We start from the raw sequence: 13,077 nt of genomic DNA, 5'->3' as shown, positions 1-13,077 counted from the left end.
TTCCTATTTCAAGACTTTTTTCCCCAAATAGTAACAGCAATCACTTCTAATAATAATTTTCAAAGCTGTGTGGCTTTGGGCAGTTCACTTCAATTCCCTTCTCCAGGCCTTGGTTGCTTTACCTATTAATGAAGAAGTGTGATGAAATAATTTTCTCAGGGCCTTTTTGGCTCTAACCATTCTATGGTTTAATTATATTCGTCATGGAATGCATTATTTATTTGATAAATATTAATAAGTTTATCAAATAAATTAACAATTGCTAAGGAGAAGAACATCTTCATCTTAGTATAGATTATATCAGCTATGAAAAGAGATTCAAGCTAGCTAGGGAAGATGTCCTATCCTGACATAACTTTCATGCTCATATGAAATATGTGTAAGAGTTCAAATAGCATATGGCCTTTCTTTATATTCCTTGTTTATAACTATGTAGCTGTTCCCCAATGCCTTGTCATCCATGTGTACCCTCCCACCTTTGCTAATTTATTATTTTGCTTCATAGACCTCAGCATGTGAATGAAAAGTTTTTTTTTTTGAGACAGAGTCTCGCTTTGTTGCCTGGGCTAGAATGAGTGCCGTGGCATCAGCCTAGCTCACAGCAACCTCAAACTCCTGAGCTTAAGCGATCCTCCTGCCTCAGCCTCCCAAGTAGCTGGGACTACAGGCATGCGCCACCATGCCTGGCTAATTTTTTCTATATATATATTTTAGTTGGCCAGATAATTTCTTTCTATTTTTAGTAGAGACGGGGTCTCGCTCTTACTCAGGCTGGTCTTGAACTCCTGTGCTCAAACAATCCACCCGCCTTGGCCTCCCAGAGTGCTAGGATTACAGGCGTGAGCCACCATGCCCAACCTGAATGAAAAGTCTTAAGTCAACTTTCTTCAGGTATAATTTACATAGGATAAAATGCACCCAATTAAAATATACATTTGATGTGTTTGAACAAATGTATGCTCTCATATACCACCACCACAATTAAGCAATAGAACCTTTCTATCACCCTCAAAAGTTCCCTGTACCTCTTCCCAGTCATGCCTCCACCTCCTGCTCTCGGCAACTGCTGATCTGCATTTTGTTACTATAGATTAGATTTGTCTTTTCTAGAATGATGAACAAAATTTGAACTTGTGTTTTCTTAATCTTGGATAGTGCTAACATGTTTGTATCGTTTCAGTCAGGGTTCTTAATTGCAAGCAACAGAAAACAACTCTGGCTGATTTAAGCAGCAAAGGAATTTGTTGAAAGGAGATGAGTAGCTCATAAAATCGCTGGGAGACTGGAGAACCCAGTTTGGGATTATGTGGCCAGCAACAATGCCCCAAATCATATAGTACAATAGTTCTGGTGAGGAAAGCACCACAAGCAGCAGCTTGAGTTTCCTCAACTGTCTGTACCAGATATTGGTTACCACCACTATCCTTGCTACTGCTGCTTGTCTTAACAACTCTATTTCTTAGAAAGTAGAAAGAATATCAAGTATATCTGCAATCTTTCTGCAACTGCCAGTGTCAACGGAGGTGGTTGCATCTGACTGATATCTCCTAGGTCATATGTCTATCATGCCTCACCTGCAAGGGAGGCTGGGAGAACCTGGCACTTCTAGCCTCTGTAGTGCCTCTATAGGGACATCTGATCAAGCCTTATGAGGCAGGGGAATTCTCCAAACATAGGAAAGTGTTAAAACGCTGGATGGTTAAAAAGAAGGCCAGTGTCTGCAACACTGACTGTGTGTGTGATTGTCAGACAGCACTCTGACCTTGCACCTTCATGTCTAATGGTCACAATAGCCAGGCCACATTTTGACAAGCAACTCCTGGGTGCAAAGGAGTCTACCAGATGCTGAAAGTAGGGAAAAGACCATCATTGAACTTTCCGTTTAATGAAATAGAAACAGATATATTAGCCTTCATACTTGCTCAAGTTTTTTCTTCTTAAGATAATTTCCCTAAACTATAACCTGCTAATAAAATCAATGCATCCAAATAAAGAATGTAGCATATTTAAAACTACCACACATTTAAATCATGAATTTCATATTTATTCACAAGATGATATTTATATTTAAGCTAAACTTTACTCAGCTTCATGTTTTTACTCTTCGGAAATTGTATAAACCACAAACTGTGTTCATTTCAATTTTTTTAAGTTGACACATAAAGTGAGTCCAGTTTCTTTGCCAGTTCTACCTGCTGTCCCTAACTCTTGATTTCAATTGACAGGTGCAGGGAAGAGGTGGTGGCCTGAGCCAGGACAATGATGATGCAATGTTGAAGAATAGACTGGAGGGAAGAAGCAACAGGCACCATGGAAAAAACCAAAACAAAGCAAGGTCAGATTTTTCCTCTGTCTTGCTTTAGGGCTCAGGATTCAAGGAATGTGCGTTTTAGTCTTGTTTTGCCACTGCCTCAAAACATGATAATACGTTAACTTGACTATTCTCATTTCTCTATCATCAGATAATGACCATGACAAACACAGATTTGGCACTGGAAAATAGGATATATATATATATATATATATATATATATATGTATATATATAGCATATATATATAATTTTGTCAGAGTTGTTATCTTATTTTTCTTAGCAATAACTTTAGGACTGTCTAATAACAACATGCTGAGTAAGGCCAAGACACAGACTCAACTAATAGACATCTAACACCTTCTAGGCTAGCCTAGAGGCATAAGTGCCTTGTCTTCTAATCCTACCATATAGAAGCAACCACGTAGAAGTAGGTTCTGTTATTACCTCCAATTTACAGAGGAGGAAACAATCATAGAGCAGTCAGGCTACAACTATTAATACAAAGCGTCAAACTTAGGTACGGGGTCCTGGTCTTTGTTCCCAAGTCCTGGTTCTTGCCATTATACCAGGCTGTTGGGACATAGTATAAAATGGGCTAAATAATCTCTACTCAAGCTTGTGCAGGGAGTTTTGGTAATCTCACACAATCTGGATTTTATAGGGGCAGCCGTCTGTGTGTATAGATTCTGGGGTGAGGTTACATATTATTTATGAACTTAACATACAGAGGCTGGTTCCTCTAAGGAGGGGTTTCCTGTACCAGCGTGTCTTAGGAGAACAGTAAACACATCCACACAACCAAATGTACATTCTAGGCCAACCTTATTTTCTCCATAGGTTTTAAATATTAATAGCTTTTACAACCTATCACTTCCTTTATGTTTGTCCTGTGTTTCCCGGTCTCTAGTGTGGACAATGCTGTTTTCTTCTGCCTGCCTCCTTCCCAGAACCTTTCCATTGACAATTCCCTTCTATCAGCCTCTTGCACAGGAGGACAGCAAGATTCCCTTAGCTGATCCTGGCCATGACAGTAGGGCAGAGTTCAGAAGTGTGACAAAGATCAGAGGTAGGAGAAGTAAGGGACACTTTTTGCAGGCCTCCTGCGATCAATACGTGCCTGGTGAATAGCCACCTTCCTGACTGTAGAGCTGTCCCCTCAGGTGAACTTCAGTCAGCCTCGAGAACATGAGGGAGACACTTCCCATGCTTTCCCTTCTGGCTAGTAATGGCCACCAATCGTTTGGTTTGGTGGAGAAACTTCCCTACTGTGGTAGAACATGGTTTATTACAAGAGTATATCAGGTAGATATGGTTTGGTCATTACGATGTGTGAATATAAAAACCACCTATACCAGCTTAATTTCTGTTGTTGCTCTTGAATCATCGGTTTCTTGTCACACAGGCACAGATAGAGGATCCTATAAGTTCCCTTATTCCCTGGGTCTATCTGAAGAGGATAGGGAAAGAATGAGTCGTGCTGACTGAACAAAGCTCTTTCTCCCTACAGGAGAGAATGAACATATGCCGGTGAATAATCCTTCCACGCAGATTTACCAGGTAAAGACAAGTCCATTGTTTTGAATGCTCCCATGTGCAATAGTGATGACTATCCTTTATGTACAGAGATTTTTTAGCCCTTACAAGTGCTTTTGCGTACATTGTTGCATTTGTTCTTGTAACAAGACTGTGCTATAGGCAGGGCAGAGGGTACCACTACTTATATTGTACTTTTGAGAGAACTGATTATTGAAGGACAAGTTATCCAGTTTATAAAATGCAGAACTACTACCCCCACCTCAACCCTGCTTCTCCCACTTGCTGCCACTGTCACTGTGGCCATTACACTGCACAATCATATTTCCATCAGAGAGGAGAGAGCAAGATCTGTTTTCCTTAGTTTCCTATTTTAGTAGGGAGAATTGAGAATTGAAAGGGGGTTAACATTGTAAATGTTCAAACATAGTTATAGCAAAAAATTTAAGCTACTTTCAAACAATGGGAATAATTTAATTTATAAGGAAGATGACAGTTCTGTAAAACATCTTTGCAACAAGAGTCATATCAGGCTGCTTTGGCTCTCTAAATAGTATTTATTCAGCTGTTATCTCCCAACTGTAAATTTAAAGTAAATCTCTCTTCTTTAAAATCATGGAAGTTTATTCTGACATAATTTGTTATTTAAAGCAGCTTGCTAGAGAAACCCATGGTCCTCTCTAGACTTCAGGAAGTGTTACCTGGAGCATGTGAGAAGAATGAACGAACTGGCAGGGCTTGGTGGGCTTTGGGAGAAAGAGTGCTTTCAAAGTTGGCTCTAAGGTTTTAAGCCCTGGTAACTAGGAAAAAGAGTGGTCTTCCAAGCAGAAATATAGAAGTCCAGAGGCAGATAGTTTAGGGTAAATGTCATTTAGGTTTGTTGGGTTAAAGTGACAGTAAAGTGAAAATAACTAATTACCAGAAATATCATTCAAGAGATCATTGCTGTGAGCCCAATTAGGGCAAGCCAACATTTTTTAACCATACTGCTCTTCGATTCAGACCAGCTAAGGGATGGGGTAGAGGAAACAACTTCATTTCAGTTGAATGCATATTTATTGAGCAGTTACCATGTGCAAAGTCTACTGCTTAGCCTAATGGGAGATTCAACAGATGAAACAGGCATTCTCATTGATTTTAAGTGTCTACAACCTGAAAAACATATATAATAAATAGCTTACACAGGTAGGCTGTTGAAAGAATTACAACAGAGGCATTGATACAATTCTATGGTGGAGGGATGAATTAGTATTGACTGGAGGATTTGAACCGGGTACTTAAGGACAAGTGAATCATTTGACACGTGGATATGGGGAAGGTTATTTCAGGCAGAGGCACCAACTTGAACAAAGGCCTGGAAGCAGGGGTGGATCTTCACTCAGCGCCGATCTGATGCCTCACTAGTCCAAGACCTCCATGCTTTCCCTGTCCACCTCCCTTCTGTTCACATCTGACCTGTATGTGGCCTTTGAATGAACGTGGGTACCTCTTTAAACTCCGGTATGATTTAAAGTCTATTATAGGTTTTATGTAGGTCACTCCCTGAATGTTAGCTAAATATAGCTGCAGTGGGGGTGGCCTCATTATCTTATTGTATCACAAATCCAAGTACGTCTGATCACAGTGGAACACATGAAGCAATGGAAAAGCGAAGTTGGTCTGTATGACCTCTAGGACGCTATTATAACTCCATCCTTGTTTTAAAAGATCACTTCCTAAGCCCCAGTCTGTTTACTCCAAGCAATGTTTAAACAAAAGAAGAAGAAGAAGAAAGAGGAGAAGTAAAGAAAGAAGACAAGGAAGAGGGAAGAGGGACGTGGGGAGGAGTTGACTATAATAGAATATAATCAATACTAGGAGGGAGGGTATCTGATGCAAAATGTGAAATTTCAGCAATTCTCTCTCCTTATTTTATTTTATTGACAGATCCCATCACTACCTGACATTATCGTTTATATCAACTTGTTTCTTTTTTTTTTATTGTCTTTCTCATCATCTAGAATGTAAGCTCTAAGGGCAGGAATTTAGCCCATTTTGCTCTGTGTTGTATTCTCAGCATAAAGTACAGTGCCTGGCATATAATACATATTCAATAAATATTAGCTGAATGAATGAATGAATATATACAAGTTGTGTATATTGCTTTGAGCCAAAAGGCTGGATGCAGTTGTTCAGCCTGGTGCCAAACAGTGTTGGGAAATTGTCTGGTTCTTTGGGAAAGAAAGAAACTCTCCTCAATTTATACCTTAATCAAAAACAAACTCCGAAGTGGATTAAAGGGTTAAATATTTAAAAAACCAAAGCATAAAACTTTAGAATAAGTGAATATTTATTTTGCCTCTGATATTAAATGCATTTCCTAATAAAAAAGCACTGGAAGAAATCACAAAGAAAGGAGTTTAAGGGCTCATCTATATTACAATTTAAAATTTTTCCAACACAAAAGTATTATATAATATTCAAAGGCAAATAACAAAATTTGAAAGATACTTACAAGTACACCGAAGGTTTAATGATAAATAAATAATTCATGAAAATCAATAAAAATGGAAACTTCCAAGATCCCAGTACAAAATGGGCAAAGAACACAAACAATTTACCCAAAGTAAAATTACAGATGACTAATAAACAGAAGAAAAGGTTGAAACTCAAAGAAGCAATGATTAAAATAGGAGTATTATATTTTGACTACCTAATTAGCAAATAACAAAATAATAATATTTAGTTCTGGTGAGTTTGTGTAACTGGTAGAGAGTTTTAGGAAAATTATTAGTTAAAATGTACCAAATGTTAAATGTTCAATCCATCATTGGCTCCCTAGTCTATACCCTTTGGATGGACTTGACCTCCTTGGTGACAGTAAGGTGCAGTAACACAAATCAGGTCATGGAAGTCAACAAGAGAATGAGCACTACTACCTCTCAGCTCATTCTGTGTAAAATTACCGCCAGAAGAGGTGAATCAGTAGTAGGATATACCTACTACTCCTTGGGTTTGTGGGCTCAGTATATTCCCTTTTATTTGAACCCAATTTTACTTGCTTTTTCTCTTATTTTTTGTCCATCGCACATACCCCTTTCAAAGTCATTGAATCGGATCTCTTTTCCAGAGTCAGGTGTTATTGTTTCACCCTTGATTACTTCATTTTGCATATGGATTATCAAAATTAGAATCTTATCAATATGAGAAGGGGATCCCATTATTAAGGTAACAGATGTGGTAACTGCACAATTTAGTGCTAACCCAACATTCACACTAATGATTTGAACCCTGTGTTTTAGGCTCGCTTGTAGCCTTAGCCATGTAAACACTGAAGTTTCCTCCATTTTTATTACTCAAGTTTCATATATCTTATTCTTCAAGATAAGTTTTTCTAAATCCACTAAAGACATTACATATCATATATAACCTATTATCATAACTTTTTAAATCCTCTGGTCAAACATTTTGTATAATTATTAATGAATTGAATATATTGCCTCCTTGCAATATAGTAGATTTCTCTTTGGGTCAAATATTACCAAACATCTTTGACTCCCAGTAATTGTATATTTAGGGATTTATCCTAAGGAAATAATCTGAAATATGTACAAAACTTTAAATAAAAAACTATATGACAACATTATTTCTAATATTAAAAAGTTATAAACAACAGAAATTTTCAACAAGAGTAAATGGGTAGGTAAACTCTGGCATATTTGTAGGATAGAATATTATGTAGCCATTAAAAACAGACACTTAGAGCCAGATGCAGTGGCTTGCACCTGTAATCCCAGCTACTCAGAAGGCTGAGATAGGAGGATTGCTTAAGGCCAAGAATTTGAGGCTGCAGTGAGCTATGATTGTGCCATTACACTCCAGCCTGGGCAACAGAGTGAGACCTCGACTCTAAAAAAAAAAACCATTTAGAAAAATGTTAAAGGCTATGGAAAATGGCTTATTAGAATCTTAGGGGGGAAATAAAGGAGAGGCAGAATCAAGATGTATCTGCAGTATGATTTCAACCATATAAATATGCATATAACAAAATAGAAGGGAATATGAGTGTTAATGATCATACTGAAGTAATGAGATTTTGAGTGATTCTCTATTTTCTTCTTTATTTTTCTCCATAGCAAAAATAATTTTAGAAAATAAGTTATGTGCCAAAAGGCCCTCTAATGGAAAAACTATGGGAACCAGTCTTACAGTAATAGGTATCATTGTCAAAACTGCCATTGAAAGTTTTCTAGGATTTGTAAGTCCTGGTTGAGCCTTGGTCTGTTTTTGCCATTGAGCAATGTTCTTTTAACACTGGAGGAGTTAATTCTTCTAGGCATGTGGTGCATCCAGGGATTCTTAAGATAAATTTTCTACACACCAGGCTTCATACCAGCTTTCACAAGGCCCCGTAAGAATGGCTTTAAGGGTCAACTTCTGCAGGGAGTGTAGAAGAGTGGATTGAGGAAATTTACTCACAACATTCAAATTACCTGTTGCTCACTTTTTCTTTTAAATCATTGCATTTCTGGGAATCAAAAAAAGAAGCCTAAAATTGGAAGATGGAAATTGGCAGAAGAATTACGTTGCTTTTGCAGTGACCCCAGTTCAGGGGGAAGCCAAAGCAGTTACCTTGGCATCCTTGCTATCATGTATGTGCTACTTCCAAACACTTGGGCTTTTGCCCTTCTAGAGTTTTAAGAATTTGGCATGCCTTGTGGAGGTTTCCCAAACCTTGACAGTTCTGACTTTGTAGAGTTCCCAAGACAGGTGTCCCGTCCCCTGAAATTGCCTCATAGTAGCCTCCTGACCTTGGTAATGTGGCAGAAAGGAAGGGGAAATCGGTGTAAAACACAAGTTGGAATTTGTAAAAATTAAGTTTGAGGCCTGAGGGAATCTTTGTTGGAAAAAAAAAATTGGAAGACACTGACTAAAATTCATCTTAAGAAGAGTTAAGAAGCCAAGCAAGGAAAGAAAATTGAGAAACAGAAATTAGGAGCAGGAACTAGGAAGAATTCGGACTCCTCTCCCCTATTTCTTTGAGCCTAAGATGCCCTCTGTGGTACCCTAGGCTTCGAAGTACAAGTCTTCCCTGAACCTACCTCCAGTGGGAGCCCGCCTCCAGCGGCAGGATGGAGGAATCATAATCTCTCTAGAGCAGCTTCACGAAAAAATCAACGAGATGAGGAACGTGTTCAACTCGCTGGAGTACAAGGTAGACACCCATTTATAATCCTTGGGGTGGGTGTGGGCTGTCAAATAAGAAAGCTGAAGAGAGAGTAGAGAAAAGATGTTAAGACCATGTCTTCAGAGTATTTTTTATTCACAAGGGAGCGGTCAGGTTGGTAGTGGAAAACCAGTCTGTAGTGGCTAAAGATATTACGAGCCCTGAGCTTAAAAGTGACATGTTGTCTCAGGAGTGTGACTGCACGGTGGCTTCCCCTCCCTGGCTGGTCAGTGGCTGTGAGCTGTAGCGTTCCTTCAGTGGCAGGTACCCAAGGGGCTCAAAGTAATATACAGGGAGGAAATGGGCACACAGCTCAAAATAGTTTCAGAATTCCCAGAGTCCCTGTATAACCTGTCTGTTAGGGAAAAAATTCAATAGTTTTTCTTTTTTTGAGAGCTGGGGTTCTGCAGGTGAGGGAAGGTCCTTTCCCTAGAACTCTTGCTAATACCTGTTGTCTTCTGGGGAAAACTCCACGCATCCACCTACAGGAGCAGTGATAATGAAACCTATTTCTGTTGGATAGTGGTTCCCTTTTTTTAACCCAGGCAGAAAATCTAAGAGAATGTCAGGGCACTAGAATGAATGTCAGGTTTCTTTCCTTCAATTTTAAAACTCACATGTATTTTGCTTTGACATTAGATTATATATAGCCATCAGTTGTGTTTATTGTGCTCACAGAAGATGGATTTACAAAATGAAAATTACCAGATCAGAGAGTAGTTGATTTGGTGAGTTAGTGCATTATGATGACTAAATCAGGACATGTGCCAAAAGCCATTGCAAAGATTAATTGACATTAAAAATGATTGCAATGAAAAACAGATTGCTTGTGTTGTTTCCCGTCTTTCTAGCCCCAAACACTTGACAGGCCCTGTTTTCTTTTCCCCTCAAGAAGACCTCTTTGGTTCCTCTTATTTCTCCCTACTAGCATCTCCTCCCCCCCCCCCCCAAATCCTTTGTGAAGCATAGTGAACCGCAAAACCCTATATTTTAAAAATGTGATGTAACAGACTAAGTCATTGTAGAGTGGGAGGTGCCATTGCAAGTTGGGACCATTTGGGTGACCTGATTCTGAAAGTGTTTAGAAATGCACATTTGGAGAAACTTTGTTAAGGTACCTGAACTTTATTTTTTATTCCTTTAAAATAAGAATACTTGGTGGATATTTTTAATTAGAGAATAAACCTTGTAAACGGTTCTGTTTTAAAGAGAGTTGTGGATTTTAGGGTTCCTGTGCTTAGCAGAGTGTAAGGTCATAAATGTCAAGAAACTAATGTTATCGCTATCTTATTATTACTATCTTAACTTGCTGTCTGTTGAAAATGCTATTTTCATTTGTTCAATAAATAAAACTGAACTTTAGAAGTGCTCCATTTTCTCCACATTTCTGTTTGTGGTTAACTTTTTGATTTGCCACCTAAAGGGGGAGAAGAATGAAAATTTCTTGAACACCTGGGTACCAAGTATACACTGTGGTACGCAGCTTACCTACATTTACTCATTTAATTCTCAAGACATCCCTGTGAAATAGATATTATTATAGCTATTTTATAAATGAAGAAACTGTTACAACTGTTAACCAGCTTGCCTAAAGTCTTAGCAAGTGTAGGGGAGAGCTGGCATTTGTACCCTACCTGACTCCAAAATGGACACCTCTTTCATGGTGTCGAAGTTGACGATAGAAGTCCAATGTGTGCACTCCTGCGTGACCAGGCTTGACTGCTGAAGATGATGCAGATCACCATCAACAACATGCTGAGCTCCTACCATGTCCTACCAGATATTTCTGTGCCTTCCTTATGGATTACAGCCCACTGTTGTTGAAATGCTATCACCTCCTTTCTCCCATCATTCAAGAGTATAAAAACAACAAAAAACAAAACCATAAGAAACTTCTTCCCTTTCAAAGAAATTCTCAGTTGTGCTTAGTTAATTTCTTAAGGAAAAAAGAACCTAATGTCTTTACCACTTATCATAACCAGAGAGAATACGATCCATCTCTTCTTTCAGAGAATTCAAAGAGTTACCGGATCAAGATTTGTCTTTCACATGTATGTGTTGCTTTTCAAGTAAATCTCATTTTAATCAGAGGTTTCAGAATAAATAGCTTGCAGGAGCACTTGTAAACTTAACTGACTGCTTGCTTTCTTGTCACTTATCAAGCTTCGGCTTGTGCTATATAAAGAAGACACTCTTTCCCCTAGATGAATGGGGCCAAGATTGTCTTAAGTTGTCCAAACTGAAGTATACTTGTAAATGTGGTCTGTAGATTTTCAGGAGCCTGGTTTCTCAAAAAGAAAAATTAAAGGGCTCATGGTACCATTTATAATAATTTATAGCAAATTGAATTCACTTTTCATGCACTATTTAGTTGCAGGCGCTAGCCTCAGAACTCAAAACTGGTTTCACAGAAGCAATGCAGGAACTGTCAAGAATTCAACATGGAGAATATGCTTTGGAAGAAAAGGTTAAAAGCTGCAGATGTTCCATGGAAGAAAAAGTTACTGAGATGAAGAATTCATTAAACTATTTTAAGGTAGTCCCTCTTTTATTTCCCTGCTGAAAGGAGAATCTTGGTCTTAGTAGAGGAGTAGAAAACATGCCCTTTTGTGTAGCAGCCAAATATAAGGATTTTCCCTCTGAGCTATTCACTAATTATCATTAAAAAAAATCCATTTCAGCCAGGCACGGTGGTTCACACCTGTAATCCCAGAGCTTTGGGAGGCCAAGGAGGGAGGATTGCTTGAGCTCAAGAGTTTGAGACCAGCCTGGGCAACATAGAAAGACCCTGTCTCTAAAACCCCCCCCCACACACACAAAAAAACCCATTAGCTGATTAGCTGGCCATGGTGACTGGTGCCTGTCGTCCCAGCTGCTTGGGAGGCTGAGGGAGTAGGATCATTTGAGCCCAGGAGTTCTGGGTTGCAGTGAGCTATGATCGCACCACTGAACTACAGCCTGGGTGACAGAGCAAGACCCTATCTCTAAAAAAAAAAAAAAAAAGAAAGAGAAAAACAAAAATATTCATTTAATGTTTTTCTTTTTTGGAGCTCTGTGTTAAAATTAGAGGCCACAATAGGAGTAAATTTTTCATCTCTCATTCATTCATTTGATAAACATGTATTAAAAGCTTACAGCCAGGTGTGATGGTGCGTGCCTGTAGTCCCAGCTACTCGGGCTGCAGGGGCAGGAGGATCCCTTGAGCCCAGGAGTTTGAGGCTGTAGTGAACTATGATGGTGCCTGTGAATAGCCACTGTTCTCCAGCCTGGGCAACATAGTGAGACCCCATTTCTAAAAAAAATGAAAATAAACACTAAATTAAAAAAGCTTACAGTGTATTAGATTATGTTAGATACTTTTATCTCATGTATCAGTTTAAAATACAGCAATTCTTATTTTTTAGGAAGAGCTGAGCAATGCCATGTCGATGATCCAGGCCATCACTTCCAAACAAGAAGAAATGCAACAGAAAATTGAACAGCTTCAACAGGAGAAACGAAGAGAATCTCGAAAAGTTAAAGCCAAGTGAGTGTCTTCAAAATATTTAGCAAAGGCAAACCTATAAGCAAAGGCTAGCACAGAGGCACGGCAAACGCCTTCCGCACTATCAGAATGAGCTAGCTGGCCGCTGTGCTCCATGGTGCCACATGTGATGGAGGTTAATGAGCCATAAAAGTTGGTTAGTACCAAAAATGGATGGTAATATTATATGGAAAAATGCTATACAACATGATGCGAAATGAAAATGATATAAAATGACATGTGTGCTTTGATTACAACTGTAAAAACATGTAAAATAACAACCAGAAAGACATATTTTAAAGTAATGACTGTTGTGTTAAGATAGGCCACCTGCAATTTTCTGTGTTTCTTTTCTAAAATCTCTCTAATGCTACTATTATTTTACTTCTATTAATATAATTGAAAATAAACTTAGGTTAAACAATGTCTCAAGCAGGTTGAATCAAAGTTTTACCACTAAACATGCATAATCTTTATTGTTATTTGTATGTTTTTAATATTA

At 38.5% G+C, this 13,077-nt stretch overlaps 1 protein-coding gene across 2 annotated transcripts in view; it reads left to right on the top strand.

The window, feature by feature from the left end:
• Window positions 1-2,310: 2,310 nt before the first annotated feature.
• ARHGEF33 (Rho guanine nucleotide exchange factor 33) overlaps window positions 2,311-13,077 on the top strand; it is a 47,036-nt gene continuing 36,269 nt past the window's right edge. For both annotated transcript variants that reach the window (XM_069494997.1, XM_069494998.1), the window contains exons 1-4: window positions 2,311-2,335; window positions 3,821-3,870; window positions 11,424-11,588; window positions 12,457-12,578. In XM_069494997.1, the coding sequence (XP_069351098.1) occupies window positions 2,311-2,335; window positions 3,821-3,870; window positions 11,424-11,588; window positions 12,457-12,578 (362 nt within the window). The remainder of the gene's footprint in view (window positions 2,336-3,820; window positions 3,871-11,423; window positions 11,589-12,456; window positions 12,579-13,077) is intronic.

The sequence above is a fragment of the Eulemur rufifrons genome, chromosome 19 (assembly GCF_041146395.1).
Source record: "Eulemur rufifrons isolate Redbay chromosome 19, OSU_ERuf_1, whole genome shotgun sequence".
Classification (NCBI taxonomy): Eukaryota; Metazoa; Chordata; class Mammalia; order Primates; family Lemuridae; genus Eulemur; species Eulemur rufifrons.
This window is presented reverse-complemented; position numbering and strand designations above follow the sequence as displayed.